This window comes from Sciurus vulgaris (genome assembly GCF_902686455.1).
Source record: "Sciurus vulgaris genome assembly, chromosome: 16".
Lineage (NCBI taxonomy): Eukaryota > Metazoa > Chordata > Mammalia > Rodentia > Sciuridae > Sciurus > Sciurus vulgaris.
In genome coordinates, this window is record NC_136477.1 from 19638569 (window position 1) to 19666299 (window position 27731).

Sequence of the window (27731 nt, forward strand, 5' to 3'; positions counted from 1 at the left end):
AGCTGCCCAGAAAGCAAGGGTGGACTGGGTTTGGTGCCAAGTTGGCAGACTCAGACAGTACCCCAGAACAGGTTGGTTTATTACTTTAATAGCAAAGAGCTGGAAAATGTCAGGTCCCACAAAGGAGCAGAACCTGGCCCAGGGCCTGCAATATCTCCATCCAACAGGGGTGCAGGCTGGGCCAGGTGGGGCTACTAAAGGCAGCAGGAATGGGAGTTAAAGAGGCTGTGCCCATCCACAGAGGCCCTGTGGGGTTTGGGCAGGAGAGATGATGTAGTGTACAAACCAGGCATGTAAAGCCTGTTCAGGTCTTGTTCAGTGTCCAGAGTGGATCCAGAAGGCTAAGGGGGTCATCAGTGGGCCCAGCCGCCCGTAGACCCTGTCCATTATGGGCCTGCAGAAAGTTCTGCTTGCTCATCCGCTGTTTCCCTCTCAAGGAGCTGTCCAGGGAGAAGGCCTCTGGGGTCAAGGAGGCTAGCAGCTCCAGGGAAGAAGAAGGGGGCCCTAAGCTGGGGGTTTCAGGCACCGGCTGTTCCTCCTCAGGCTGGGGGGCTTCAGGCAGGGGTGAAGAGATGGGAGGTGGGGAGCTGGGTGGGACTGGGACCGGGACTGGCTCTGGGAGGCTGGCTGGTGGCAGGCCTGGAGGCTCTACAGGGCCGGACAGGCTGGCGGCAGGGGAATCCAAGCCCCCAGGGGGCCGGATGCTGAGCTTGGCAATGGTGGCCTGGATGGAGCTGATGGGCACGTCCCCACCAAGGACCAGATCTTGGGAGTCCTGAGGAAGATGATTCTGAGAAGACAGAATAGGTGAGAAAAGGGATTCACAAGTCCCAGCAACCCCAGGGAACTGACCTCACCTTCTGACTGATGCTTATGTTGGCCAAGGTTTTGCATGGCAGGGGTACCCCGTGGCGCTGCAGGACCTGCTCCACGTGTCTCACCACCGCCTCGTGGCAGAACCTGAGGTGTAGCTGCAGAGGTGCATTTGGCTTGGTTGGCTGGGCAGAAGACGTCAGCAGCAGGGGCCCATCCCGTCCCAGTCACTACCTATCCGCACTCACTTTCTCCTGCAACATGTGCTTCCTCTGTTGCCGCATGCGCCGCACCAGCTGAGGCAGCTCAGGGATCCCATTTCCAGCTTCCACTTCCTGCACAGCTGCATAGAGCAGTGCAAAGGCTCCTGTGCGGCCCACACCAGAGCTATGGCAAGAAGGGGAGTAAGGCCGAGCCAAGAGCCCAGGAAGGAGGAACCCTCAGGCTGCCCATGCTACCTGCAGTGCACAATGATGGGCGTGTGCAGGGGTCGCTGGTGCAGGTAATGCGTGTGCACCTCCTGGATGAAGCGCAGCAGGTTGCCAGGGCTGTCAGGCAGGCCTCTGCAGGGCAAGGCAGGGTTATGGAAGAGCCAGGCCAGGCCTGATACAAGGCCAGTGCCCTTCACAGAACCAAGGGATGGGCTGCCTTCCCCCACCCTGACCCTGTGACCACCCACGCACAACTCAGGCCAAGTGGGGAAGTGGAGGTGCACAAGCGAGCGCTTGAGGCTCTGGTCACGGAACTGCAGGCTCAGCACACGTTCCACGTGAGTTTCAGTGGTGCGGACACTGCTCAGTGCCAGGCTCAGGGCTCCATGCACCATGGACTGGCCCCTCTCGGTGGGGAAATAGCGTGCCACCTTTTGCTTAAGGGCAAAAAAAGATCAGGCTGTTAGGTCTAGTTTTCCAGAGTTCCACGCCCACTATCCCTGGCGGGTATCCACCTAAACTCCCTCTCACCTTCTCGATCTCGGCCTCCGACACCAGCATGACAATGACCGACACTTTCTGCTCGTGCACCATAAGCCAGAAGTCAGCAGCTGTGCCAGGCAGTGGGGCCTGGGTGGCCACTAAGGGGGGACAGTATGGTGAAAGCCCCTCCACACAGCTGGCATTGATGTAGTCATCCTTGCCTGAGCGCAACACCACACGGTTACTGTCATAGGGCATGACGTCCTGGTGCCGGTTCTTCAGTGAATAGCAGCGGGCGATGGCGATGGAGCGGCCTCGGGCATCATGTTCCTGTGCATCCTGCAGCTCCCGCCAGACAGCATCCAGAGCCCCTGCGTCCCCCAGTTGACCCCGAAAAGTCTCCAGCTCTTGTTGCAATTGCCGCAGCCTCTCAGGATGCTCATAGGGGTCCCGCTCGATCAGTCGCAGGGCCTGTGGCCGACGGCCCTCGGTGGCATCCACCTTGGTGGGCTGCAGCAGGGGCTGCCCACCCCCAGGAGGCTGAGTGCCACCATGTTGGCTCTCAGGGCTAGAAGACAGCAGGTCTGCAGCTGCAGTGCCTCGGCGCAGGCACGGCGGTGGCTCTGCTGCTGGGGGCCGAGAGGGTACGGGGCCAGGCCCTGGTGATGGGGCAGGTGAAGGCACCAGGTGGGGACTAGGGGTGGGTTGGCCGGTAGGTGGAGGGCCTCGAATGGAGAGGGGGACTGCTTGGGGGCCTAGGGGTCTGGGAGATGGGGCAGGACCATATGCCAGGGTGGGATGAGGAGGCTGAGGAGGCCCAGGAGGCCCAGGGCTGGGGAAAGGCAGAGCCCCTGAGGGTGGGGGCAGAGGATCTTGAGAAGGGCCTGGGTAGAGCTGGGTATGCAAGGGGGGTGGTGGCTGCCCCAGGCTGACACCAGGCTGAGGAGTAAAGGGGTACATGGGCTGTGCTGGTATGAGTCCCGAGGCCTGGGGTGGGAAGAGGTGTGGATGCTGGAATGGAAGGGGCTGCTGTGGGGGCTGAGGCCCAAATGCTGCCTGTGGAGGCTGAGGCTGAGGCTGAGGCTGGGGTGCAATCCTAGGAGCTGGAAACCCTGCTGGGATGCCAGGAGGAAAGTGGTGCTGAGGTGGGGGTGCCGTGAGGGGCTGCTTGGTTCCTAGAGGGTACGTGTAGGGTGTGGGCAAGGGCTGCGGTGGGGGCACTGGGAAGCACGGCTGGGAAGGAGCAGGGGTGGGGTTTGGCCGGGGTGCGGTGTGGCTGGAGATGGGGGCCTGGACGCTATCTACTGTGGTGGTGGCCGGCCGAACTGCCATGGTCAACTCGGGGCCTGAGAACTGGGGAGGTGGGGCTGAAGGCAGACCAACTGCTGGGGGTGGTCCATAGGGACTGCTCACACCACCATGCTGCGGGGAGGACCGGGGCACAAGGCCCATCTCTGGTGTGTAGGTGGAGGCTGGGTAGAGGGCAGGTCCAGGTGCCATGGGCACTGCAGGGGGGCCTGAAGCCCTGGGCTGCATCAGTTGGGTGGGGCCTGAATAGGTGCCAGGGGGTAAGGGGCCTGAGAGATAGTGAGGTCCAGGGCCTGTGGAGCTGGGGAAGGGTCCAGGAGGAAAGCGGAGTGGAGTAGCAGTTCCCAGGAAGGTGTCAGGCAGCCGTGGGCCAGCCATCATGTCAGGGGGCAAACTGCGCAGCTCCTCGGGTGGGTCTCCTGTCTCTACCACCTCACCCTCCTCCCTGCGGGGTAGCAGTGGCTTTGGGGCTGTAGGCCGTGGTGGTGGCTTCTTCTTCAGCTCCCTGTGGGACAAGCAGGGAAGTAAGACCAGACCTCTGGAGCTCACCAATGCCAGAGCCAGGGCTACACCCACCTGTCCAGGAGCTGCTGGCGGGCGGCCTCTCGGGCCTGGCAGGTAGACTGTGCTCGTTCCAGCAGGGTGGCCACCTTGCTCTCCAGGTCTGCATAGAAGTCCTTGCCCTCCTGCGACTTTTTCATCAGGTCCTCATAGGCTTCGTATGAGGCCACCAGGGTTTGCAGTGTAGAATTCCACCTGGCAGGCAGAAGGGCTGGAATGAGGCCTGCCATTAGGGCCAGGATCTTGGCCATTAGGGCAGAGGCCAGAGTGTAGCCAGGCACTGACTTTTGGTCTAGTTCGCTAAGCACCCGCCGCACAGCTGCATACTGCACATTGGCCTCAGTCAGTGCACGAAGGACGTTGTCCTGGGCGGCCAGGTTTTGCTCCAGGTACACCCTTAGCTGGTCATACTTCTTCAGCTGCTCCTCAAACAGCTTCTGAGGGAGGGAAGGTAGGGATGACACTCAGGACCTCACCGTCTAAGGGACAAGCCCAGAAGTAAAACTCCTCCACCCTGCTCACCCAGCCCACCTTCATCTCTGAATGATCTGTGGTGACTAGAGAGGCAGTGATGTCATCCTTTTGGATCAGCTCACGCAGCTGCTGCTCTAGGGACACACGTTGGTCCCGCATCTCCTGCACCTTGGCCAGGATGCGCTTCAGGTTCTGCAGCACACCTTTGTCCTCTGGGGGTAGCAGTAGTCAGTGAGGCCAAAGAACCCCTGGGGTCTACGCCTCTTCCCATGGTGACAGGCAAGCTCACCTGGGGTGAGGGCTGGCGTGGGCAGGGCAGCCCGGATCTGGTCCAGAGGCCCACTGAGCAGGCGCAAGTTGCTGACATGCAGATTCATGGCACGGTGCAGCTCACTGTTGGTGAAGGAGGCCTTCTCATGCACCTCCATGTACTTGGCCCATTCTCGCCTCACTTCTGCCAGCTCAGCTTTGGTGACAGCTGGGCTGGCCCCAGCCTGGCCCACTGCTTCCTGCAACTTCTGCTCTTGCAGCTCATCCTCTTCCAGAAGGTTCTTGATGTCCTTCAAGGAGGCCTCCACATCCGTGAAAACGCCCGACAACACTGGGGTGTATTGGGGGGGCAGCCCCTGAGGCAGGCAGACCAGGCACCCCAGACAGAACTGCCCACTCAGGCCATGGCCTGTGTGTGGCCCAGGCATGCTGAGCTCCACAGACACAGGGCGCACAGGGTTCAGTGATCTACACGTGTAGCGGGTGGATGCCTGAGCGAGGACTTAAAGGGTACAGCCTCCATCCTTCGTGGACGGGCCACAGGGAGGAGGCCACAACAGGTAACATGCATGGTCCCCTTCCACCTGCCTGCTCTGCCTCTTTTGCTTACCTTGCATGGACTGGACGAGGTTCTTCACAGTGTCGGGCCGAACGCTGAGTGCTGCGCATTTCTCCATGAGCTGGGGTGGGATGTGGCTATAGGCATCCAGGTTGTCCACTGTCTCAGGATCCAGCTGCATCGAATCCATGAATTGGCTAGGGGACAACAGGGCCAGGTGATGCTGAGTGCTGACCCAATTCCATGTCAGAGGGGCCTGCTGGGGTGAGCCCCCTTCACTGAAAATGGGCCTAAGATCTTAGCACAGAGTAAGTCACCACCCGCAGCCTCTACGACCACATGGACTCACAGGGGCTGTGCCCAGGCACTGCTGGAAATGGTGGAACTAAAGGAGACACAGTCCCTCTGAGACAAGACACACTTACATTCAAGTCCATGAGCCCCAAGCAGGGTTAGGAAATCTTGTGGTACAGAGATCTCACTCCTCATCTCCCCTCACAGGTGGCACTGGGACCTACCCCCATGATGCCTGATGTGTCCTCCCTGCCTCCCACCCCAAGTCCCAAACTTACTCAAGGACCTCATTCTTATCTTCAATCTTGGCCATTATCTCCCGAAGCAGCTTGGCCTTCTCCTCACTGTGGAAGCAACAGGGCAGTCGCCAGGCTCCCATCTCTGAGACACCCAGCTGCCTCCTACACCAAGTGCAGGGCCAGCCCATCCCACCCACCTGTACAGTGATGAGGCCTCATGGGCAGCCATGGGTACCAGTTTGGCAAAGATGTCAGGACCGGTAACAGCTGGGTCTGTGGGGTTCACTGGCAAGGGCTTCACCAAAGGGGCTCCTGGAAGATGGAGGAAGAACTGTGGAGCTCAGGCTCACACAGACCTCCCAAGGCTGCCACTTCTCAGTCTCCCCTCATCTCCCAGACCTTTCACGGACTGAAGGGTGTCCAGTGCTGGGACAGCTTCGTGGTAGATGAAGTCATTGTCCTTCTTGGCAGAATTGTACCTGAGGGTCAGGAATGAAGAGAAGAATAACTAGGGATCGGTGAAGGCCCACAACCTATTTGGTTGCAGTTCCCTGGCCCTAGTGGCTTCCTCCCAAGGGCGCAGGCAGAGGAACAAGACCCTTCCTAACAGGAGGGAATCTGGACCACCTCAACTCCACAGACTCACTTTCCTCCAATAACATCCATAGCAAAACGAAGTGCGTCCTGCACAGTATCAGGCTGGCCCTGTGGAGGAGGAATAGAGATGGGGCATCAGCACTAACCAAGGCCAGTGCCAGGACACCCGCTGGGCCTGTTCCCTGCGTACTCTGGGCAGCCAGACCTTCCTCAGCTTTACCTTGGCCAACTTGATGGCTTCATTAAGCTTGTCCAGGGCACTCTGGAAGTAGGCCACCTGTGGAGGGCAAACTCTGGTCTTTTCTCTGCCTGGTCCCTAGTGTGCCTCCCCACTCGGCCTGGCCTGGCCATCAGGTGACCATCAGAAGCCAAGAAGCTATGGTTAGTCCAGAAAATAGCAACAAGGTAGGGCCTACAGCTTAACACTCCAAACAGCCCCCCTCTCTGGGGAGCCTGCCAGGCCTCCCAAGAACCTTAGGGATGAGGGCTGCACAGGTGGGACAACATGTAAGAGTAGCACAGTGACAGCAGGTCAGAGAGAGATTACTTCCTATTCTGTAAGGGACAGGACCATACCAGGATCCAATAAGGCTGGCACAGGTCCTGAGCCCCACTCAACAAAGCCCACTCACCCGCTCTCCAAATTTCTGCTGCTCTTCAGCCTGTTTCCCCATGTGCAGCTAGAAAGGAAAGGTATATGTGACTTGTTTCCTGAGCTGTGGCAACTTGGCCCAACCCAGACCCAGGGACCCCGCACAACTCACGTGAGCCACAGCCGCAAAGTAGTAGATCTTCATTTGTACCAGTTTCTTCCAGTCCTTCTGGATCCGGCCCAGCAGCGAGGCAGTGTCAGGGTTCTCCAAGGCCCGGCACGCCTCCTTGTAGTAATCCACCACCTGGGGTCCAGGATGGGGTTAGCTGGTGGGGGTCAGGCAAAGCAAAGACCCATCCTTAGCCCCTCTCTACCTGTGCACTGATGCGGGCCACGAGAAAGCTCTTCCTGTTGTCCAACATTGACTTCTCCAGAAGGCACTCCTGAGCCTGGCCCTGGGGTGACACGTACAGGTCATTTCCTTGCACACCTGGAAGTCTTTCCCTCCCCCAAGAAGCACTGTCCTGTGCCTGATCCACCTGGAGCTCAAAAGACCAAAGCCAAGGACTTGCTTGTCTCTTACTGTCACTTGTGCATGGCAGATTCAGCCCCAGCTGCCCTTTGCTTGGCCAGCTCGTCCCTAGATTCAATTAAGTTTCAACAAGGGCACCTCCTCACCAGCATGAGGTTCACATTGAGAGTGAGGATCTGGCGGCTCATGTCAACGCTGTATGCCTGTGTGAAGTGCTCACGTAGGTAGGCAAAGGCACCTGCTGCACACTGGAAATGGGTACAGGAGACCTTCATGCCCTGCAAAGGTGGAAGAGGAGAATGGCTTTGGCCCACTCCCATGGGACAGGAGTCATTCAAACTGTGGAGGCCACCCAGCACCCCTCCCGAGCACATGTACATGTCCTGTCACTACCCACTCCTCACCTCCTCAGACACCCTCTTGTCCATGGCCCCCAACATGGAGTGCAGTGCACCTGGGGAGGCAGAGAATGCAAAGTCAGGAGAGCCTAAGGCTACTTCCCCAGGCTGCCCATGCCTGTGTCATGGGTGAGACAGAAGGGTTGTCATCTGTAGTCAGGAGAACAGGTCTGAGACTGGGGCAGTCAGTGCAAAGACACCCAAGCTGGAGCAAAGAGGAAGCTCAGAAGCCTTGGCCAGACTTTCCATCTTCAGCTCTGCACTTGGCAGGTGGGCAGGAAGGAGACTGCTCTTCAGAGCCTGGGGTTCTATCTTGAAGCTTTAGGGATGCTACAGAGTGTTCTGCAGCTCCCCATGCCTCTCCCTGAACCAGGATAAGGCTAACCCAACAGGTGAGCTGAGGTCAGGCTCTTCTGTGTGAAGCAGCCCATGCCATGATGGGGAGGGAATGCTGTCAGTCAAAGAAGAAAGGCCATCTCTCCCAATCAGAGCACACAGTGGCAACTCTGTGTAATAGCCAGACCAATAGAGGCTCCTCCAGCACAGTGGCTCCCCAGGGGCCCAGAAAATAACAGGGACCTGGCAGAGCTGTGGTGAAGTCAGTTGAAGGGCCAGAACCCAGATGTCCTCCCCTTACTCTCCCATGGCCTTTGTGGTCATCTGATGATCTCAGAGCCTGGGTTGGCAGGGCTGGGGAGCAGGGCCATGAGGAAGGGATTAGGCTCACCAAGGTTGTAGAGAATGCAGGCCTGCTCATACTTGATGTCCTCATGGACCACAGACTTGCCTGAGAAGATCTCGGTCCTGTAGACATGCCAACTCAGTCATCTAAAAGGCAGGAGTTGGCTGGGGCCCCAGGCCACATAAGGGGACCAGCCACCCCAATGTGGGGTCAGAGAGGGGAGGCCTGGGGAGACCATCCTAGGCTGCGCCCAATTCTGTGCAGCAAGAAGAAAGAGAAAGGGAGGGAGGCAGCACCCCAACCAACCAAGCACCCCCTAGGCTTCCCAATTCCCCAGCCCTGCCTGCTAGCTCTCACCATGTTACAGGGACAGCAGCCTCCTGACCCGAGCCCATGGGAACCCGACTCTGCAGGTAGTGGAGTTGGCCAAGGTATTTGCGAAGGACACTGCAGCCCTCAAAGTCCCGTGGGACGCGGACAGCATTCTAGGGGGCAAAATGGGAGAAACAGGATTGCCATTATTTAGGGTAGAGGATGGGTAGGTCAGTTCACCTACAAGTACCAAGAAATACACATCAGCAAGGCATGGTGGCATAGGCCTGTAATCCCAGCAACTTGGAAGGCAGAAGGAGAAGGATTACAAGTTCAAGGCCAGCCTCAGCAACTTAGCAAGACCCTGTCTCAAAATTTTAAAAACAGCTGGGGATGTATCTTGGTGGTAGAACACCCCTGGGTTCAATCCCTAATGCCAAAAAAAAGAAATACACATCAACAGAACACCCCACCGTTTCTCACAAAGGAATCCAAAAAAAGCCTACACCTACACCTAGAGTCATCTGACAAAGTATTCCACCAGCCAGGTACAGTGGGCTATGAGTCAGTCCCACGTTTCTAGAAGGCTGTTTGTAACGTTATAAAATTTTTACTGTACTTTTTTTGTTTGTTTTAGTTGTCGATGGACTTTTATTTAATCTATTTATTTACATGTGGTGCTGAGAATTGAACCCAGTGCCTCATACATCCCAGGCAAGTGCTCTACCACTGAGCTACAACCCCAGCCCTGTACTTAACTTTTGATCCACAGTTCTCTATCTAAAAATTTATAGTAAGAGACATCAGGGAAACCAAATATTTGGATGTGCATACTAGGATATGTATCACAACATTATTATATATTGCCAGAGTGAAAAACTAGATGCTACCAAACTTTCCATTAAAGGAAGACTGCTTAAATAAATTATATCAAGGCTAACCAACCACACCAGAGAACATTCTAGATATAAGAACCATTGATACATTAAGATGGTTTCTGCCTACTATTAGGCAAAAACAAATGTAACAAAGGAATGGTATGATCTCATTTATCTAAAATCACATAAATAATGATATCCAAATAGGTATGCTGACAAAAAGGGAAAAGATCTAGACAACTATACCAAAATGTTAACAATTATCTGTGATTAAAGTGATCTCTCTCTCTCTCTCTCTCTCTCTCTCTCTCTCTCACACACACACACACACACACACACACACACACACACACACACACACACACACACCCAAAGAGATATGTGCCTGATGGAGACGTATATTTAATTCTTCACATTGTATATTTTTAAATATTGAACATTTTCTATTTTTGTAATAACAAAACTTTTCACATTTGGGGAAAAAAACAAAGCAAAGCAAATGAATACCCTCCTCAAACAAACAGAAGAGCCAGATGATACACCCTGTAGGAAGCAGGTGCCCAATGAGGGGCTGGGCCAGAAGCATTGCAAACCCTGGCCTGCCCAGTCCCACCCTAAGACCAGAGTTCCTCACTGGTGTGCCAGCAGCAGAGGTGAGGCTGGCACCAGCTACAAGAATCCTTCAGGACACCTACGGGGAGCTCAGCTTGGGCTGCCAGTGAGGATGGTCTCCGGGGATGTACTCGCCCTGTGGGACAGCAGAGCAGAAAGCCCAGCACTAGCCCCGCTCTCCACCACTTCCTGGCAGGCTCCGGACACTGCTGCCCCTTTAAACCTCCCCTGTAAGGCCTCTAAAATGCCCAGTCTGAGGATGAGATGTGTCACAGCCACTCTGCTGAGAAGTCACCTCAGGGGTCTGTCCCACAGGCCAGGGCTTCTCAAATCTATATTCATTCTTATCACACCCTCTCTCATGACCTACCACATTCAAACTCCACTCGTACTTAACATTTTTCTTTAGACCAATTCATTTTAAAAATTAGATCCATATCCTAAGCAGTAACGGCTCTGAAATAACAGGTCTGATGTTTTCAATACTCATTAAAGCACATACAAAAATATTAAAGTAAAAAGTATTTGCCTTCTACTTCCTAAAACCACCTTTGGGGAACAGTGGAAAAAACTTTCCCTTCCAGGTCAGATGGGTCCACTCACAGTATTACCCAACAAAGCATGAAGGATCCTCTTGTCATAGGCTACCTGATGAGCTTCACGTGGTGGGCACAGCAGCATAGGAGTCTGAGAGCAGACTCTGATATGTGTCACCTCCAAACCATCCCTGCACCTACCAGTTTTATACCCTACAATCACACAGGCAAGGATTTAACAGTTACAAAAGAGAAGTCTTCTTAGAAACAACTAATCCAGGCCCAGTTTTACAGATGAGGAAATGGAAGCCTACATCAGGGGCAGAGATTCCCAAATTACACCCACCTTCCCTTGTTCCTTTACAATCGCTGAGTTATGATAAAGGGGCAACCTGACTTTTGCTGTTTCTGCTTTGTACATATGTGGGCTGTGACATATTTTCTCCTACTCATTAAAAACTAGACCCGTGTTAATTCTAAAATTGCTCATTTAGTTTTTATTTTTGTATGTTGCTGACTCTGGGAACAATTATCAGCGTCTAAGTAAAAAAATGTTGTTCTGTGGTTTCACAAGTTTGAGAAACACTGATCTAGTCCAACTCCCAGGAATGAGCCCAGGTGGCTGTGCTTGTGTGTCTCAGGAATGGCTCTCTCCAGTCCACTGCTCTGTACAAGCTGCTGCCCTGTGCTCAGAGGCTTTGGAGATGGATGACGATGTTCCTCCTATACCATGTGTATGTCTAATGCATGCAAAATGGTCCTAGTCCTAAGGATTACGATTATTTTACTAGTTTTCCAATTTTACTCAAATTTTGTTCAAATTCAATTTGACATGATTCTGGGAAGATGGTGAAATAAATAAACAATAGAAATTCAGCTCCAGACCTAGATAGTAAGTGGGCAGAACCTGCTGAGGTGACTACCTCACAATTCAGGAGTCTGTTAAATATTAAAGGCTTACAACCTCCTGGGGAAGGCTTGGACAGTAAATTGTGGTAATTTCAGTTCCTAGCATAGTAGCAGTCATCTATCCCCCATCACCAGCACCCAGCAGGCAGCTCTACACACAGTTTCAGGAATAGCACACGGAAACCAGGATGGCAAAAAGGATTCTATTTTCCAAACACACGAGATCTGTGCTCTGTTGCTTCTGATCATGGAGATGCACAGATGAAGAGGCCATTGTTACTGTATCTCCCTCCACTATAGGAAGCACCTCCACCTCTAGCTGAAGTAACTTCTTCCTAGTCAACAACAGGTCACATTTCCCTTTTTCCTCTTTCGGAAGCTGATGAAGACTAGAACATCCAAAAGTAACCACCCATAGAGGGGAAATCAGAAAGTTACCACACATGCCCATGGAAAAGCACAGGTTCAGAAAAGACCTAAGAAGACCTTAAGTTAACACTTCAGATTGATCCTTGGCACAGAAACAGCCTACGACAATCAGAAAAACAAACCCAAAGTCAGCAAACCCCAGGTAAAGGGTGAATCTGATTTCCAGTGATACTACATCATTAGATTCAAATGTCCAGTTTCCTCCGCCTCCCCTGTATATGTGTTGTGTGTGTGACCAGGAATTGAACCCAGGGGTGCTTTACCACTGAGGTACATCCCCAGCCCCTTTTATTTTTTATTTTGAAACAAGGTCTCACCAAGTTGCTTAGGGCCTCACTAAGTTGCTGAGGCTGGCCTAAGAACTTGCGATCTTCCTGCCTCAGTCTCCTGAGTCACTAGGATTACAGGTGTGTGCCACTATACCCAGTTTGAATGCCCAATTTTCAGCAACAAAAAATTGCAAAGCATACAAAGAAACGGGAAAGTATGGCCCATTTAAAATAAAACAACAGCCACCAAAATCAATAAAGAAAGAAACCACTGATAGAAACCGTCCCTAAAAAGACCAGTTGATCTACTAGACAAAGACTTTTAAAATGATCATTTTTAAGAGCCTCAAAGAACTAAAAGAAGATGTGGAAAAAAATCAATAAAATGATGCATGTACAAAGTGGAAATAAGATGAAGAAATAGAAAATCTAAAAAGAGGTCTGGCATGGTGACGCAGGGAGGATTGTGAGTTCAAAATCAGTCTTAGAACTTATCAAGACCCTGTCTTCAATACAAAATATAAAAAGGGCTGGTATGTGGCTCAGTGGTAGAGCACCCGGGGGGTTCAATCCCCAGTACCAAAACAAACGGAGAGACATCCCCCAAAAAACATCCTGGAGCTGAAAAGTACAACTGAGATGAAAATTGCACTCAGGGATTCAAAGGGAGATTTGAACTGGCAAAAGAAAAATTCAACAAACCTGAAGATAGGATGATGGGAATTACTGAGAGGAATGGAAAGAAAAAGGACTGAAGAAAAAGTCCCTTAACACAGCCTAAGGGACCCATGGGACACCATCAAGTGGACCAACATAAATATTGTGGAAGTCCCTAAAGAGAAGAGAGGGGGCAGAGAGAACATCCTAAGAAATAATGATGAAAAATTTCTGATCAAAGCCATGAATATAAACATGCAAGAAGCTCAACAAATTCCAAGTAGGATGAACTCAGAGACCCACACTGAGACATGTTATAATCAAACAAAGGAGAAAATCTTGACAGAAGAGTGGAAAGCAATTCATCACATACAAGATCATTAGCAGATGTCTCATCAGAACCTTTGGAGACCAGAAAGTTCAAATTCAAAGTGCCAAACAAAAGAAAAAATTCAACCAACAATCCTATATCTGGCAAAACTCTCCTTCAGAAGTGAGGGAGAGGGCTGGGGCTGTAGCTCAGTGATACAGCCCTTGCCTAGCACGTGTGAGGCACTGGGTTCAATCCTGAGCACCTCATAAAAACAAATAAAATAAAGGTATTATGTCCATCTACAACAAAAGATAAAAATAAAAATTTTTTTAATTAAAAAAAAAAAAAGTGAGGGAGAATTTAAGGCATTCCCAGATAAACAAAAACAAAAGCAAGGGAGTCTGTTACCCGTGGACTTGTAAGAAATTCTTGCCTTTTTTTTTTTTGGCGGTACTGGGGATGGAACCCAGGGCCTTGTGCTTGCAAGGCAAGCTATCTCCCCAGCCCAGAAATTCTTAAGGGGACAAGAATTGTGGCTCGGTGGTAGAGTGCTTGCCTAGCATGCATGAGGCACTGGGTTCCATCCTCAGCACCACATACAAAACTAAATAAAATAAAGTTAAAAAAAGAAAAAAAAAAAAAGAGATTCATAAGGGACTCCTGCAGGTTGAAATGAAGGAACACTGGACAGTGTAAAGAAATAAAGATCTCAGTAAGGGCACATATATCAGCAAATACAAAACAAAACTTTAACATTATTTTAATATTACTTTAACAGTGTTGTGTGACTTTTTTGTTTTCTACATGATTTGAGACTAATAATATCATACTCTCATACTCTTTCACTTTTACTTTTTAGGGGATGACAACATCTCCTGAACTTTCAAAATTTTTACTTAAACCTTCTTATGTAGAAAAAAAAAGTTGTTTTTAACTACTAAAACAGAATGGGCCAATGAGGTGACTGGCCTTTTTGACAATGTTCTTTTCTTCTTAAGAACAGTGTCACTTTCCTTAAAAGTCATACAAGTTCCTGTACTCCAGCAAAATAAAAAGCACATATTAAAAGCCCTCAGCTAACACTATACTCAACAGTAAAATTTTACTGTAAGACCAGGAAACAAGAATGCCTGCTTTTGCCATTTCTATTAACCTGGTGGTCCCAGCCAGAGCAATCAGACAAGAGAAAGAAAAGGCATTCAAACTGCAAAAGAAGCAAAATTTTCTGTTTACAGAAATCATGATCTTATACACACACACACACAAAAAACCCTCCAAGATTCTCTGCAAAACTTTTAGAATAAACAAATTCAGCAAAGTTGCAGGATACAAAATCATCACACACAATAATCACGTGTCTCTATATACTAGCAATGAATAAAAGTTTAATTTGTAAATTAGGCACAATAAGAGATTAACAATAATAAAAATAGGATAATAATAATATACTATAATACAAGTTACATATATGTGGTCTCTTTCTAAATATCTTAATGTACTATACTCATTCTTGTGATGATGTAGGATGATATAATACCTATATGGTGAGATAAAATGAGGTGAATAATGAAGGCATTGTGATGTAGTGTTAGGCTACTATGTAAGGGTTACCTGAATACTAGTATTGCAATACAGCAACAATCAGCTAAGCCAATCAAGAGGAATTCTGTTATTAATGGGCAGGTAGAACATATAGCATGGATACACTGGACAAAGGAATGATTCACATTCCCTGTAGGACAGAGCAGGACAGCATGAGATTTCATCACACTACCCAGAACTGTGCACAATTTAAAACTTGTATTATTTATGGAATTTCTGTTTAATATTTATAGGCCAAAGCTGACCACACAAGCTGGGCATGGTAGTGCACAACTGTAATCCTAGCAGCATCTCAAGTTTGAGGTCAGACTTAGCAACTTAGCAAGACCCTCAGTAGCTTAGTAAGATCTGTCTCAAAATAAAAATAAAAAAGGAGTGGGGATGTAGCTCAGTGGTAAAATGCCCCTGGGTTCAATCCCTGTTACCAAAAGAACAAAGATGACCACAGATAATTGAAACCATAGAAAGTGAAATCACAGATTAGGGAGGTGACGGTATTGTTTAATAGGTACAGGTTCAGTTTCATGAAATGAAAAATGTTAGAGACTTGTATGACAATGGAATACACTTAAAGCTACTTACCTGTATGTATACTTAAAAATGGTTAAGATGATAGATTTTATGTGTATTTTATCACAATTAAAGATTTTCCATAGTTAAGTTCCCTGTAATAAGGCTCCTAATAAAAAACGAATACATATTTTTTCCATAATTAGTTTATGAACTATTGTAAAATAACACATTTCCCCTTGTGTTTTGTTACAAGTCAAAAAAGCCTGAAGTCTGCACTGGCATGGCTGAACCTGAATTTCAGTGATATAAATAATAATTCTAAGTACAAATCAAAGGCAAATGAATCAGATTTATAAACATTAAACATGTATAAAGTTTGGAAAGTCTATTAAAATACAATAAACAAAAACAATAAACTCAAAAATATCTGCATGACATAAGGGAGCGAAATCATTAACATATGAATGAATTTTATAACCCAACGAGGAAAAAGTTATAATACCTATTAAAAAAACAAAAAAACCTATTAAAAAGAACATTAACAGGCAATTCCCAAGATATAAAACAAACCATTTACAACTGTACTATTAACCAAATGACTAAAAATTAAGATTAAACTTCCTTTTCACCTATCAGATTGCCAAAGTTGATAAGGAGTGGCAGGACCAGGTACATATCCTCTTTGGGGAGCATACTGGAAAAAGTGAATACCATTTACCCATTAACTCCTTGAGACATGATCCTAGAAAGGCCCACATATGAAAAGATAAGGATTATAATTTTTTTTACAATAATGAAAATTTGAAAGAGCTTAACTGTTCTCCAAGAGCAAACAGGTTAAATTATAATGCAATATAATGGTCACAGGCCATTTAAAATACTCTTGTCATATGTTCATTGATATAGGACATATTCATAGAATATAAAGTGAAGAAGGCAGGTCACAAACTAGTACAGGTGGTGAATAGAATCCTATAGAGATTTTATACACACACACACACAGAAGTGGTTTCCAGTACCCCTGAAGATACCAAAATCTGAGATTGCTTAAGTCCCTTATATAAAATCTCATGGTATTTGCATGTAACCTACATGTAACCATCTCTAGGTTACTCTTAATGCCCAATATAATGTAAATGTCATATAAATAAGTTAACACACTATTTTTTTTTAGAGAATAAAAACAAGAAAAAAAGTCTTTACATATGTAGTAAAGAACCAGTCATGGAAGGTATTTTTTGTTTTGTTTTTTGAGGGCTAGGGATTGAACCCAGGGCCTTGTGCATGTGAGGCAAGCACTCTACCAACTGAGCTATATCCCCAGCCCCACAGAAGGTTTTAACTACATTTTCAACCTGCAGCTGGTTGAATCTGCAGATGTGGAACCCACAGAAGGCCAAGTACAAGTACAAAAAATTGTAAAAAGGAATTTTAAGATTTTATTTTTGTTTTTACTATTTTCAAATTTTCCTACTATAAATTTCACTGTTTTTGAAAAGGAAAAAAAAAAACACTAAATTCAAATAAGACCACAGTTCTACGTGGTTTCTTTATCTCCCTATCAAACCAATCTTGATCATGACTACCTAAAAATACCATCATCCTACCTGTCTGAGCAACTCCAGCTTCTTCAGTTCCTCATTGTAGGCTTCTGGGTTCTCTCCATAATTCTTCAGGACAAACTAGAAAGAGAAAGAAAAATGCAAGCTAGTGTGATAATACACATACATTCACTCTCTCTGTTCTGGGCAATCATCAGCCAGGGTGTATGATCAAGTCCAGACCCATAACCACAAGGTTTTCTCCCAGCTCACCAGGAAACTCTACCTCCATAATGGGCAGCACAAGATGCTGCGCAGGCAACCTCCTCCTCCTTAGAGCACAGTGGAAAAGAAGACTGCAAACCCCGTGTATACACCCCGGCAGGTCCTCATAATGTTGTGGACCACTCTATGAGGTCCAGGATTCTGACAGCTCAAGAAGCCAGGCAACTTAGCTGGCTGAAATGGAACCCTAGGAGAATCCCCTAAAAGGTCACAAACTCACGAACTCAAGATTCCCTCCAGAATTGGGCCTTGCTTTGTTCTGGGGCCACAACCATAACTCTAAGCACATTCAGGCAAGAGGCATCAAACAACGGTGAGAGTATAAAGCTTTCCTCACTCATCTATTCTCCTTTCTGGCAAAATGTACCACAGAAATAGGTGCTCTGCAGAGTCCTCATCTGTGAGGAAAGCCCTGCAAGTATGTGACGGGAATGACCTAGATGGGAAAGGGTGAGGAGAGACTGTCCACATCAGAGGGGGACTGGCCTGCCTGCCCACAACAGTGCTCACCACCTCAAGAACTTTCTTGACAATGAGTATTCTCACCAGCTCAGAGACCTGAACCAAACTGTCCCTTGCTAACTAAGGTCAACAGATAAGGCAGTTGGAACCATCCCTGCTGCAATACCTGCTGCCTGGTGTGTTAATACTCTGGGGGGCTAGATCTACCTGTTCCACAAAGGACAATAATGACTAACTCATAAGCTGAGGCCCTAGCCAAGGTTTGTGAGGCGAAGAAGAGAGGAGGCTGAGAAAGGCTGTCTAGTAGCACATTCTCTCATAGCATGTCTGTGGCCTGCCCACCTTTCCCGTGGCCCCTTACCATGGCTGGTTACTAAGGAACTAGCCATGTAGAAACCTGCAAGGTTGCTCTAGCAGGCAAAGGGAGAGGAGGGACAGACAGAAGGGAGGTACTGCAGAATTAATTATAGCACTATCCAGCTATTTCATCAAATACGAGTCTAACCCACTCTTCTGTTCATTTTACTTTCTGAAATTCCCTGTATCTGTGAGCTCTCTCCTCTATCCCCCTGCTACCTCTGGCCTGGACAAGCCACCCATTCAAACCCATCCCTAACCAGGCTAGAACTGTCTTTCTAACACAACTCTGATGTCACTCCTAGCTTTTAATCCTTCTGACACACACACACACACACACACACACACACACACACACACACACACGCTCTCTCCCTCTTCCCCCGCCCCCCCCCTCCTCTCCCCGCCACCGCCGGGAAAAAATAAACCAAAAACACTCTTAGGTTACTGAAATCATAAGAAATAAGCTGCAATCTAAACAGAAATATTATAATCTAAAGAGAACATGCCACAGTAACTTCCCCAAAACCTCTAGTACCAAATGGAATCTTGGCACAGAGTTCATGACCCTTCACAACCTGCTCCCAACAGCCTTTAAGGACTGTCCTCTGGCACATCTCAGGGACACCCACGCAATTATATTTCAGACTGTCTAACCTCCCGGTGTTAAGGTTTGTCTACATGTTGTCCCCCCGTGTGTTCACAGAAGGGTCAATGACCCACCCCTGCCATGCCAAACAATAAGAGTGAGGAAAGGTAGGCCATATGAGATATGTGGATTCTCTTCTTTACAGGAAAGGCAGAAGACAGATGACAAAGTTACCCTAAAAGGAGACATTCAGAAAAATTCAGAAGATAAGGATTTTTCCCAACAATTAACCCAGTCTCTTAAAAAAATTAATGTCATTTAACAGGCAGGGGCCCTAGGGATGTAGCTCAGTGGTAGAGAGCTTGCCTAGCATGTGCAAGACACTGGACTTGGTCCCAAGCACCACAAAAAAATTAAAGTAAAAATAAAGGCAGACCTGCTGGTACATGCCTGCTACTGAGGAGGCTAACCCCACCTACTCAGGAGGATGACAAGTTTGAGACCAGCCTGCACAACTTAACAAAATAAAGTTTTTAAAAGGGAGAGGGCATACCTCAGTGGTAGAGCACTTGACAAGTATGCTCAAGGCCCTGGGCTCAACTTCCAAACTGCAAAATAAATGAATAAAAATAAAAAGGAGGAGCAGAAGAGTATTCTAAATTGAGTGATTAAAGATAATACGAGAACTCAAGACTGAATCAGAGCTTGGAAAAAAGCTCTAAGATATGTTACAGTAACAGGTGAAACTTAAACTTGCTTTCAAAGGGTTCACAGGATCAATCTATCTACATATCTATCTATCTATCTGTCAAGAACAAACATGGTAAAATGTAACCATTAAAACGAATGGCAGCTCAGTAGTAGAGTACTTGTTCTGGGCTCTATGGCCAGTTCCACTCAAAACAAAAAACAAAAATCCACCCCAGATATCAAGGATTTGAATGAGCACTGTATTAATTCTTCCTATTTTTTTCATTTCAATGTTTGAAATTTGGAAAATTGCTTTAAGAGTTGCTGAAGAACTAAATCAGGCAGCCTCCCACAGCCTCTGATGCTGATGGGTCTGTGGCCTAGCACCCAGGCCTGGCCACCCATGACTGCGCACCAGGGGCCGTGAGGGGTCACTCCACCAGCCCACAGGAGAAGCATGGCAGCCATCCCCTCCAGCAGCTCTCTCCTAGCCACCCACTACTACTATCCACGCCTCCTAGGCTCTGCACCCAGCAACAGCTCCTGTGAAAGTGCTGAATACCCTGGGAGGCCATTCCCCACCTCCAGGATCTCCCCAAGGCCGACCTGGGTCACTGGTGGGTCAGCTTCTTTTTTTGGAAATCCACTCTTCCATTCGTGGCCACAGTGTTGGGAGTCCCCAGAGCAGACGGAATCTACCTAGGCCTCCATCAACACGGTCACCAGTGACCTGGCTCCAGAAACCACGAGGAAGCAGCCAATCAGCCAGCCCCGTCAGGCCAGCACTCGGCCTCAGTCCTGACCTGGGAGCCCATTGATGGGGGCTTCCAAGGTGCTGGGTCAAATCCTGCCCACTCCAACGTGTGGGCTAGGAGGGCTGCAGTAAGCAGAGACCACCTGGGTTCTTCCCCACCGAGATGGCAGGCCCAGGGCAAGAGACCTCTCCTCTCCAAGCCACAGTAGGCTTTCCTGACCCCCACAACTGTGCCTTGCTCCAAGCAGAAAATAAACTCTAAACAGCGGGCAGCCTCCCAACCCCTCCCGCCACAAAAAAAGAACAAAATGATACTTGAAAAACACTTTCCCCTTTTTGGGTCCTTTAAGGAGGTAAAAGGCATTAAAGAAATCCCCACTAGAGCTAGGCATGGTGGCACATACTTATAATCCCAGTGGCTTGGGAGGCTGAGGCAGGAGGGCTGCAAGTTCAAAGTCAGCCTCAGTTACTTAGCAAGGCCCTAAGCAACTTAGTAAGACCCTGTCTCAACAAAATAAGTAAATAAATAAAAGGGCTGGGGGGATGTGGCTCAGTGGTTAAATGCCCCTGGGTTCAATCTCTGGTACAAAAAAAAAAAAAAAAAAAAAAAATCCTCTTAGAAATATTCTACTATGCACACACACACAAAAACCCCTTAATTTTAGGGTTAGGTTTAAAGACACTCTGAAGTTCATTTATGTACTCGTGGTTAATAATTCTCCCTCTGACTGATGTAAGTCCTTCTCCCTTACTTCCTCCTCGGCCAAAATAAAACAAAACAAACCCTCACAAATATAAAATGTGGCCTAAGCTATAAGGTAAAACTGGATTGTCTAAATGGGAGTATGTTCTTAGATTCCTTTTTAGTAAGAGGTTTTAGGTTTGTCCACCCTTAGGTTAGAGAAAATAAGTAAATGTACGTGGCCTAGAGGCCCCAAGAAACAGAAGCCAAAGGAATCTGAGGGACATCAGAGAGTCCTAACAAAGTTAAGAACATCTGTCCCCCTGCTATTCACACAATGGTGATTGGGGAAGAAATGCTGCTGCCACCCCCTGCAACCTGCCTCATGGCTCCTCTGAGATGAGCAGCAGCAGACACTATTGAGCCCTTACCACAGGCCAGGACTGTACTGAGGGCCGAACAGTCATCACTCATCCTTACCACACCTAATGAGGTGGATGCCATTCTGATCATTACCATATTACAGATGAGGAAATGCGGAAACTGAGGCAAAGAGGTTAGGGGGCATTTGCCAAGGTCCCAACCCTGGTAGTTAATGGGACACTGACCAAAACCCAGGCCTTCATGCTCTATAGCTCAAGTTATACCTTAGACCAATGTGCTTCTTTCTTTTTAAAAATATGGTTCCAATAAACAACCCTGAAAAATGAGCAGTGAAAATGAATCCCTTACCACACACGACACCATGGAGCAGCCAGGATGTTTTTGAAACACTGACAAAATCCTCTATGACTGCTAATTACTCCCCCACTAAAGAAAAGAGGAAAAGAGGCTGAGCGAAGGTCTAGCTAGAATAAGGAAGAGACCTTCCCAGCAGCCTCCCTATATTCGGAGACTGCAGAACTGCCAACAACTTGGTGAGGACTCTGAAACTCCCAGCAAAGCCTGAGAAGGCAGCCCAGCAGCAGAGGCACTAACAGGACACCATGCACCTGCACAAGGGATAGAGAACTTGGATCAACTAGGATCCTTTTCTGAGAGCAAAAGAGAGGTCTATGTGAAGTGAAAACATGTTAGAGAATCAGAAACACTGGTGGTGGGGAGATTAGAAGTGAAAAACAGTAAAAGACTGTCTTCATTTCCAGAAAAATACCAAGAGAGAAGCCATATCCAGAGAGAAATCCAAGATACAGTTTTCAGTTCTAGCTGTGACCCTGAGTTGCTATGAAATCTGGGCTTGCATTTTTTATGTGTAAAATGGAATTAATATTACCACTCACAGGGCCACCTTAAAGACTTGAGCTATTTTCTAAACAGGGAAAGAAAGAAGATGCTCAGCTGAAAATGTTGCTTAGAGTATGTCAAGACTTATACTAAGGACTCAAACATTAACATTTTTTGTTTGGTACTGAGGATTGAGCCCAGGGGTGCTTAACACTGAGCTATGTCCCCAGTCCCTTAAAAAAAAATTATACACACACACACACACACTTTATTGAAGACAGAGTCCCAACGAGTTGCTAAGTGCCTTGCTAAATTACTGAGACTGGCTTTGAACTCTTGATCCTCCTGCCTCAGCCTCCCAAGCTGCTGGGATTACAGGTGTGCACCATTGCGCCCCACTTCAAACATTCACTATTGATTCTCAAAAGCTAGTATGGTTCCACATACCAAGTGAGAAAAGTGAGGATCAGATTAGTTAGGTGATTATTTGTAGCAGGTGAAGGTCATTCAGTTCTAAGGGGCAAGGAGAGACATAAACCAAGGTCTGGCTCCTGTGTTTATGTGTTTTCCTTTTTACTTAGTCACAAATGGCACAGAATTTTATAGCTAATGATCACTGGAAACATATATCCTGGGTCCTGCCATTATAATACTATTGCTGAATTTCAAAACAAATTTTAGTAAAAGAGAGTACTGCCAAGGAAAATCATCCCCTCTGTCCCTGTCAGTAGGCCTGAGAATCACAGGGCAGTAAGTACCCAGCACAAGAATAGACTCATCCTACCCTAGTCTCTTCCCCAAATAATCTTCAAGGCCTCTTCCCCATGTCTCATCTGAATGGTTTTTAGTCTTTCTGAATAAGTGAAGAAGACTCAAGTTACATCTCCGAGAGGGTACTAGAACTAGACTAGCTCATTCAGCTCACATCTGTAAGCCCACACTTGTCATATACAAGTATTTATTACTTCCCAAGTAAAGGAAGAATCTGGTCTAAACCCTGAGTAAAATGGATACAAGCCCTTGGTTTATGAGATAAAAGTCAGAGAAGAAAGTGGATAATCCAGGTCATCTGTGCCTGGAGCCACTCTGCTGTAAAACACAAGAGGGAAGACAGGCTCAGGCAGACCAGCTGGGTGACTCCAAATCTGTGATAAGAAAGTAAGACAGGTCATCACCACAGGTAACTAACAAAGTCTGATACCCTCACTGCTGAGCAGCCAGGGGCCAAAAGGCCTTTGGTCCTCTCATTTAACTTTCTGTGTGTGTGTGTGTGTGTGGTTTTTTTTTTTTTTAGTGTCAGTTGTCCAGTGGGAAATCTGGAAGGCATGGGGTAGGGGACTTCCACAAACCTGAAAATTCAGGCTCTATCTAGATGTAAATAAGATGAAAAGTAAGAAGAGGCAACAAGTGTGTGTTGGAGGTCAACAAGTGATGGGACAGTGAAGATCAATCTGAATTCAGAGAAATGTAGTACAATTGCCAGGCAGCCAAAGGGATCCTGATGAGGTATGCTTCAACCTACGTGATAGGCAGGAGCAAAGGAATTCCAGTAAGGACCTGAGCAAGGGCAACAGTCAGATGTGGAAGGAAGAGTGGTTGAAAGTTCCCACTGGAGTGGCCTGTTGGAGTGAAGTCAGAGGTAAGCTCCAGCAAGTTGCTGACAGAACTGAAAGTCAGGCAGTTTCTCTGGAGGACTCTGGGAGGAAAATGGAGTCTTACAGATAATTCAACCCGAGTACAAAGAGGTGAAAAGAGAAGCCAATGGAAAGGCAAAGAGACTATCAACCAGATGGTACACCTGCACTTGATGAGTTACTCCATGAATCACTAAAAGGTAAGCTCCAGGAATGTAGGGATTTTTGTCACCAACATATTCCCAAGGGTGGCACAAAATAGGCACTTAATAACTATCCACTCAATACAAGAACCAGGGATGGATGCATCATCTCAGCTCAAGTGAGCCTGACTTGAGTTCAAGTGCCATTGGTTCAGGGCAAGTGTTTGGGAAAGAATTTCAAATGCTAACATTTGTGACCAAATCATTCACTGATAAAGAGCAGAAGTCATCCTTCTGTTTCCAGTGAGTCAGCACTCTGCCCTCCAAAGGGTAAGAAAGAAGGTACTGGGTGGGTTGAGGATGTGGCTCAGTGGTAAAGTGCTTGCCTGGCACGCACAAGGCCCTGGGTTCAATCCCCGCACCAAAAAAAGAAAAAAAAAAAAGAAAAAAAAAAAAAAAAAAAAAAAAAGAATTGCAAGGCCAGAAGCACTTCTCTACTAAAAATTTATGTGGGTTCAGGTATGCCAAACTACAGTTTGGAACTGTAGTTCAAAACCAATTTACTCTTCTGGCTCCTATTTCCCATAATGGGAGGCATGCCCACTGGGAATGAAAAATCAATATTGTTAAAAGATAAATCCTTCACAAGTTTAAATTTAATGGCATTATCTAAGCATAAGCAAGAACACAACAACAATTTGCAAATTGGGCAGTCCTCCAACCAGAGCAAGTTCACAGAATTCCAACCAACAACATCATCTGACAACATTTATATAAAAACAGAGAGACACAGAAATCAACTTAATTGACTATAGCTTAGTCTACCAATCAGTCAATGGGTTACAACTTAACTAGTTGGTTGTTTAGTCTAATTAAGTGGTTACAGAGCTTCCTGAAACCAACCAAAGTCCAGTGACTGTAATTAAACTATACCAGTTTGGTCTTTTAGGCCCAGTCCAAATGTGTCTTCCCACAGATTCTACTTAACAATACTAACCACCATGAAAGGTTTTGTCAAAAGTCTAGCCCTCACAAAAAAACTGTCTAGAAACTCCTATTCATCCTTTAGAATCCACTTCTACCAAGTATCCCCTGATAGCCCCTCCTTAGGTCAGTACTTCGGTACACCACAAATACTAATACTCTTACACTAATGTCATTGTGCTGATTTTTAAAATTTTCTCTACCAGACTCTGAATTGCTTGGGGGGAGAGAGGGGGATGGTCTCGTTTGTCTGGAATCACCAGAACTCAGCATAGTGCTTGAGAGGCTGACATAAACAGAATCAATTTTTAACTTTACTATCCTAAATTAAATTCTATTCCCCAGCTCCGAGCAAAGATAGAGAAGGACAAGGGGACCAGTGGCAGAATGTAGAGCAGGGGCTCTAGAGTTAGGGCAAGAGGGGTTCCCAGGCTACACCGGCTTCTGCAGAATCCCCTCCCATATCTAGGCAAATAATTTCTTGAGCAGTTCCCCTCACAGGGACCCAGGTGCTCCCAGGAAAGCCACAGTATCTTACTGGCTTCACAAGAGTGACCAGAGCAGCAAAAAAAGTTAAAACAAAAATAGCTCCTAGGAGTTTCTGGGCTGAGAAAATCCACTGAATTTCTATATATCTAGGGTCACCATAATCAAAATCTAATATAAGTTCCCTCTTGACTGTCATTCAGTTATCTGAGAAGCACTTTCCTGAGTGCCAACTATGTAGAGTATACTCTGCCAGGCTATGAGGAACATGGAGATGCTGCTCAGAAGCCAACAGAAAAGGAGGAGTTAAAACAGCACACATTACTGTCATCAAAGAAAGGATGGACAGAGTGGAATTCAGAGTATTCCACTCTGGAAAGATTAATCCAGCTGAAAGGATTAAGGGAGACTTTGGAGGAGACAGCTCAAACTGGACCTTAAAAACAGAACCAATATACAAAGATTAAAGAAGAACCCTATCACCACACTACAGGGCAAAAATGGGCACTCTTAAGTTGGAGGAATTTCATGACCAAAGATATACCCATAAGAGAACATGCAAAGCATGTTAAGGAAATAGCTATGAGCAGAATCTGGGATACCTATACCAGAAACACATACATCAGGCATAGTAGGGTTTTGAAAGAAATGGATTAGATTAGGGAGAACTCTCAGTGGGAAACAAAGATAATGGCTTTAGCTAAGTACAGTGGTACATGCCAGTAATCCCAACTATTGAGGAAGCTGAGGCTGGCAATTTAGGGAGACCTGACTCGAAAAAAAAATTTTTTTTTTTGGGTGCTGGGGATCGAACCCAGGGCCTTGTGCTTACAAAGCAAGCACTCTACTGACTGAGCTATCTCCCCAGCCCCCTGACTCAAAATTTAAAAATTTATAGAGGACTTTTTTTTTTAAATGCCTTTTTAAATTTTTATGTGGTGCTCAGGATCAAATCCAGCACCTCAGGTGTGCTAGGCAAGCATTCTACTACTAAGCTACAAAACTAGGCCCTCAAAATAAAAAATTTAAAAAGGGTTTATGGGATAGCTCAGTGGTAGAATGCTTGTCTACCACTGGGGATTGAATTGGGTTCAATCCTCAGTACTCTAAATAATAACAATTGGCTTTATTCTGTAAAGCTAGAAAACAAAAGTTTTGCTGTTTTAGAAAAACTCACCTGGTTGTGTTTGTACAAGAAAGCAGACGGGGAAAAAAAATGAACAAAATTCTGGAATTTTATATCAATTTATCTAATTTCCTGGTTTTACAGCTTTGGGGTGTAGCTCAGTGGTGTAGCACTTGCCAAGCACGCATGAGGCCCCTGAATTCCATCTCCAGCCCAGAAAAGGGGGAGGGGGGAAGAAAAGAAAAAGGAATGCAAACAAACAGTGCCTAAACTAAGGCAGTGGTATTATGAAGAGAAGATGGGAGACCGATTCTTGGGTAAATACTTCCAAACTCATTTTCTTTCTACTAGTTCTTTCTCCAAGTACCCCAGTGAGTGGTGTGTCATCCAAATTTGCTGCTTACTCCAGCAGCTAAAACCCCAAGGCCTCCCACCTGCAACAGCTTCCTGGTTGGTCCTTTTAACTTCTACTTTGGCCCTCAATGCCACTTGGTCCCAAAGCAGCAGCTGTCTCAGAAATCACCTGCTGCTCAATTACCACTCCTGATGTCTCTACTGAATCCCCTTGCCTCAGTCAACACCAAACCTGTCTCCTCTGTTCAACACGATGACTAGTAAGGTCTCTCGGAGAGCTACAACACTGTTTTACGTTGTCCAGGTAGTTTTAAAAAGCAGGAGCCCTCCCCAACACGGCAAGGAATTGTGTGTTTAGGTTCAAAGAAGTTTTCGAATAAGATTCTTCTTGTGAAGAGACCATACAGAATTGCAGTCAGTATCAAAGAGACTCCCGCTACAAGGGTCGAGCATCCCTATGGGCCACCGGGAGTTCCGATATCCAACGCCCTGTGCCATCCTCAGCATCTGTCCAGTAGGGTCGTGGGCTAAGAGCCCACCAAGGGCCAGTTGGGCGGTGGAACTTGTAAGCTCTGGGCTGCCCAGAGCTCCCAGTGGGGCGGTCCTGCCGTGGAAGCGGGCGGGGCAGCACTGGGTTAGCGCGTCGCCCTTAGGAAGTGGGAGCCTCTGTGGGACTGCGGGTGGCCCGGGGCAGAAGTCGGGAAACGGTGCCGGCGAGGATGCGGGAGCTCGCGGAGGTCAACCAAGAAGGGGAAGGGCTGTCTGCGGCGCAGGGGTGGGCCAGGCGGAGGAAAATCGGCCTCACTCGGCCCTGCGACGGGGCTGGCCGGCACGGCGCACAGGGGGCGTCACGCGCTGCCAGACGACTGAGGTCCGCGGCGGACAGGGAAAGGTGGGAGGAGCGCTCACCTTCTTCACAGCTGGCTGGAAGAGGAAGTCCCCGGCCTCCTTCAGGTCCAGCCAGATCATGGGCATGCGGGGCACAGCCTCCATGGCGACAGCGCCCTACGGCCGCCGGCCTCTCCCTTCGCCTCTTAGTTGCGGGTTCCACCGCGCGCACGGCCCCGCCCCTCCGCGCCGGAAGTCGCTCGTCACGCGGGGACGCAGATTGCCCCACGGCTTGCTGGGAGGCGCAGTCCGCCCCGCGCAGCCGTCTG

The 27731-nt window shown here is 47.7% G+C and overlaps 1 protein-coding gene across 1 annotated transcript; it reads right to left on the reverse strand.

Annotated features, from left to right (window-relative positions):
• Positions 1 to 60: 60 nt before the first annotated feature.
• On the reverse strand, positions 61 to 27731 carry PTPN23 (protein tyrosine phosphatase non-receptor type 23). Its single transcript, XM_079116812.1, has 25 exons — positions 27484 to 27731; positions 16871 to 16945; positions 8591 to 8718; positions 8279 to 8355; positions 7558 to 7607; positions 7300 to 7431; positions 6996 to 7076; positions 6794 to 6925; positions 6662 to 6709; positions 6250 to 6306; positions 6079 to 6137; positions 5832 to 5911; positions 5630 to 5744; positions 5472 to 5537; positions 4951 to 5096; positions 4360 to 4671; positions 4128 to 4282; positions 3882 to 4033; positions 3612 to 3791; positions 1776 to 3540; positions 1497 to 1681; positions 1272 to 1376; positions 1062 to 1200; positions 858 to 971; positions 61 to 790 (listed from the first exon to the last, which is right to left on the reverse strand). Exons 1-25 carry the CDS (start codon positions 27565 to 27567, stop codon positions 305 to 307), a joined length of 4923 nt encoding a protein of 1640 aa, XP_078972938.1. The 5' UTR covers positions 27568 to 27731; the 3' UTR covers positions 61 to 304.

Bases quoted from the DNA above. Each gene is read 5' to 3' on its own strand.
- PTPN23 (XM_079116812.1), bottom strand. From the start codon at position 27,567: ATGGAGGCTGTGCCCCGCATGCCCATGATCTGGCTGGACCTGAAGGAG. The intron at 7,077-7,299 runs GTGAGGAGGTGC...GTGTCACCCCAG, and splicing joins TCAATGTGAACCTCATGCTG to GGCCAGGCTCAGGAGTGCCT. The intron at 791-857 runs GTGAGGTCAGTT...CTGTCTTCTCAG, and splicing joins ACATAAGCATCAGTCAGAAG to AATCATCTTCCTCAGGACTC.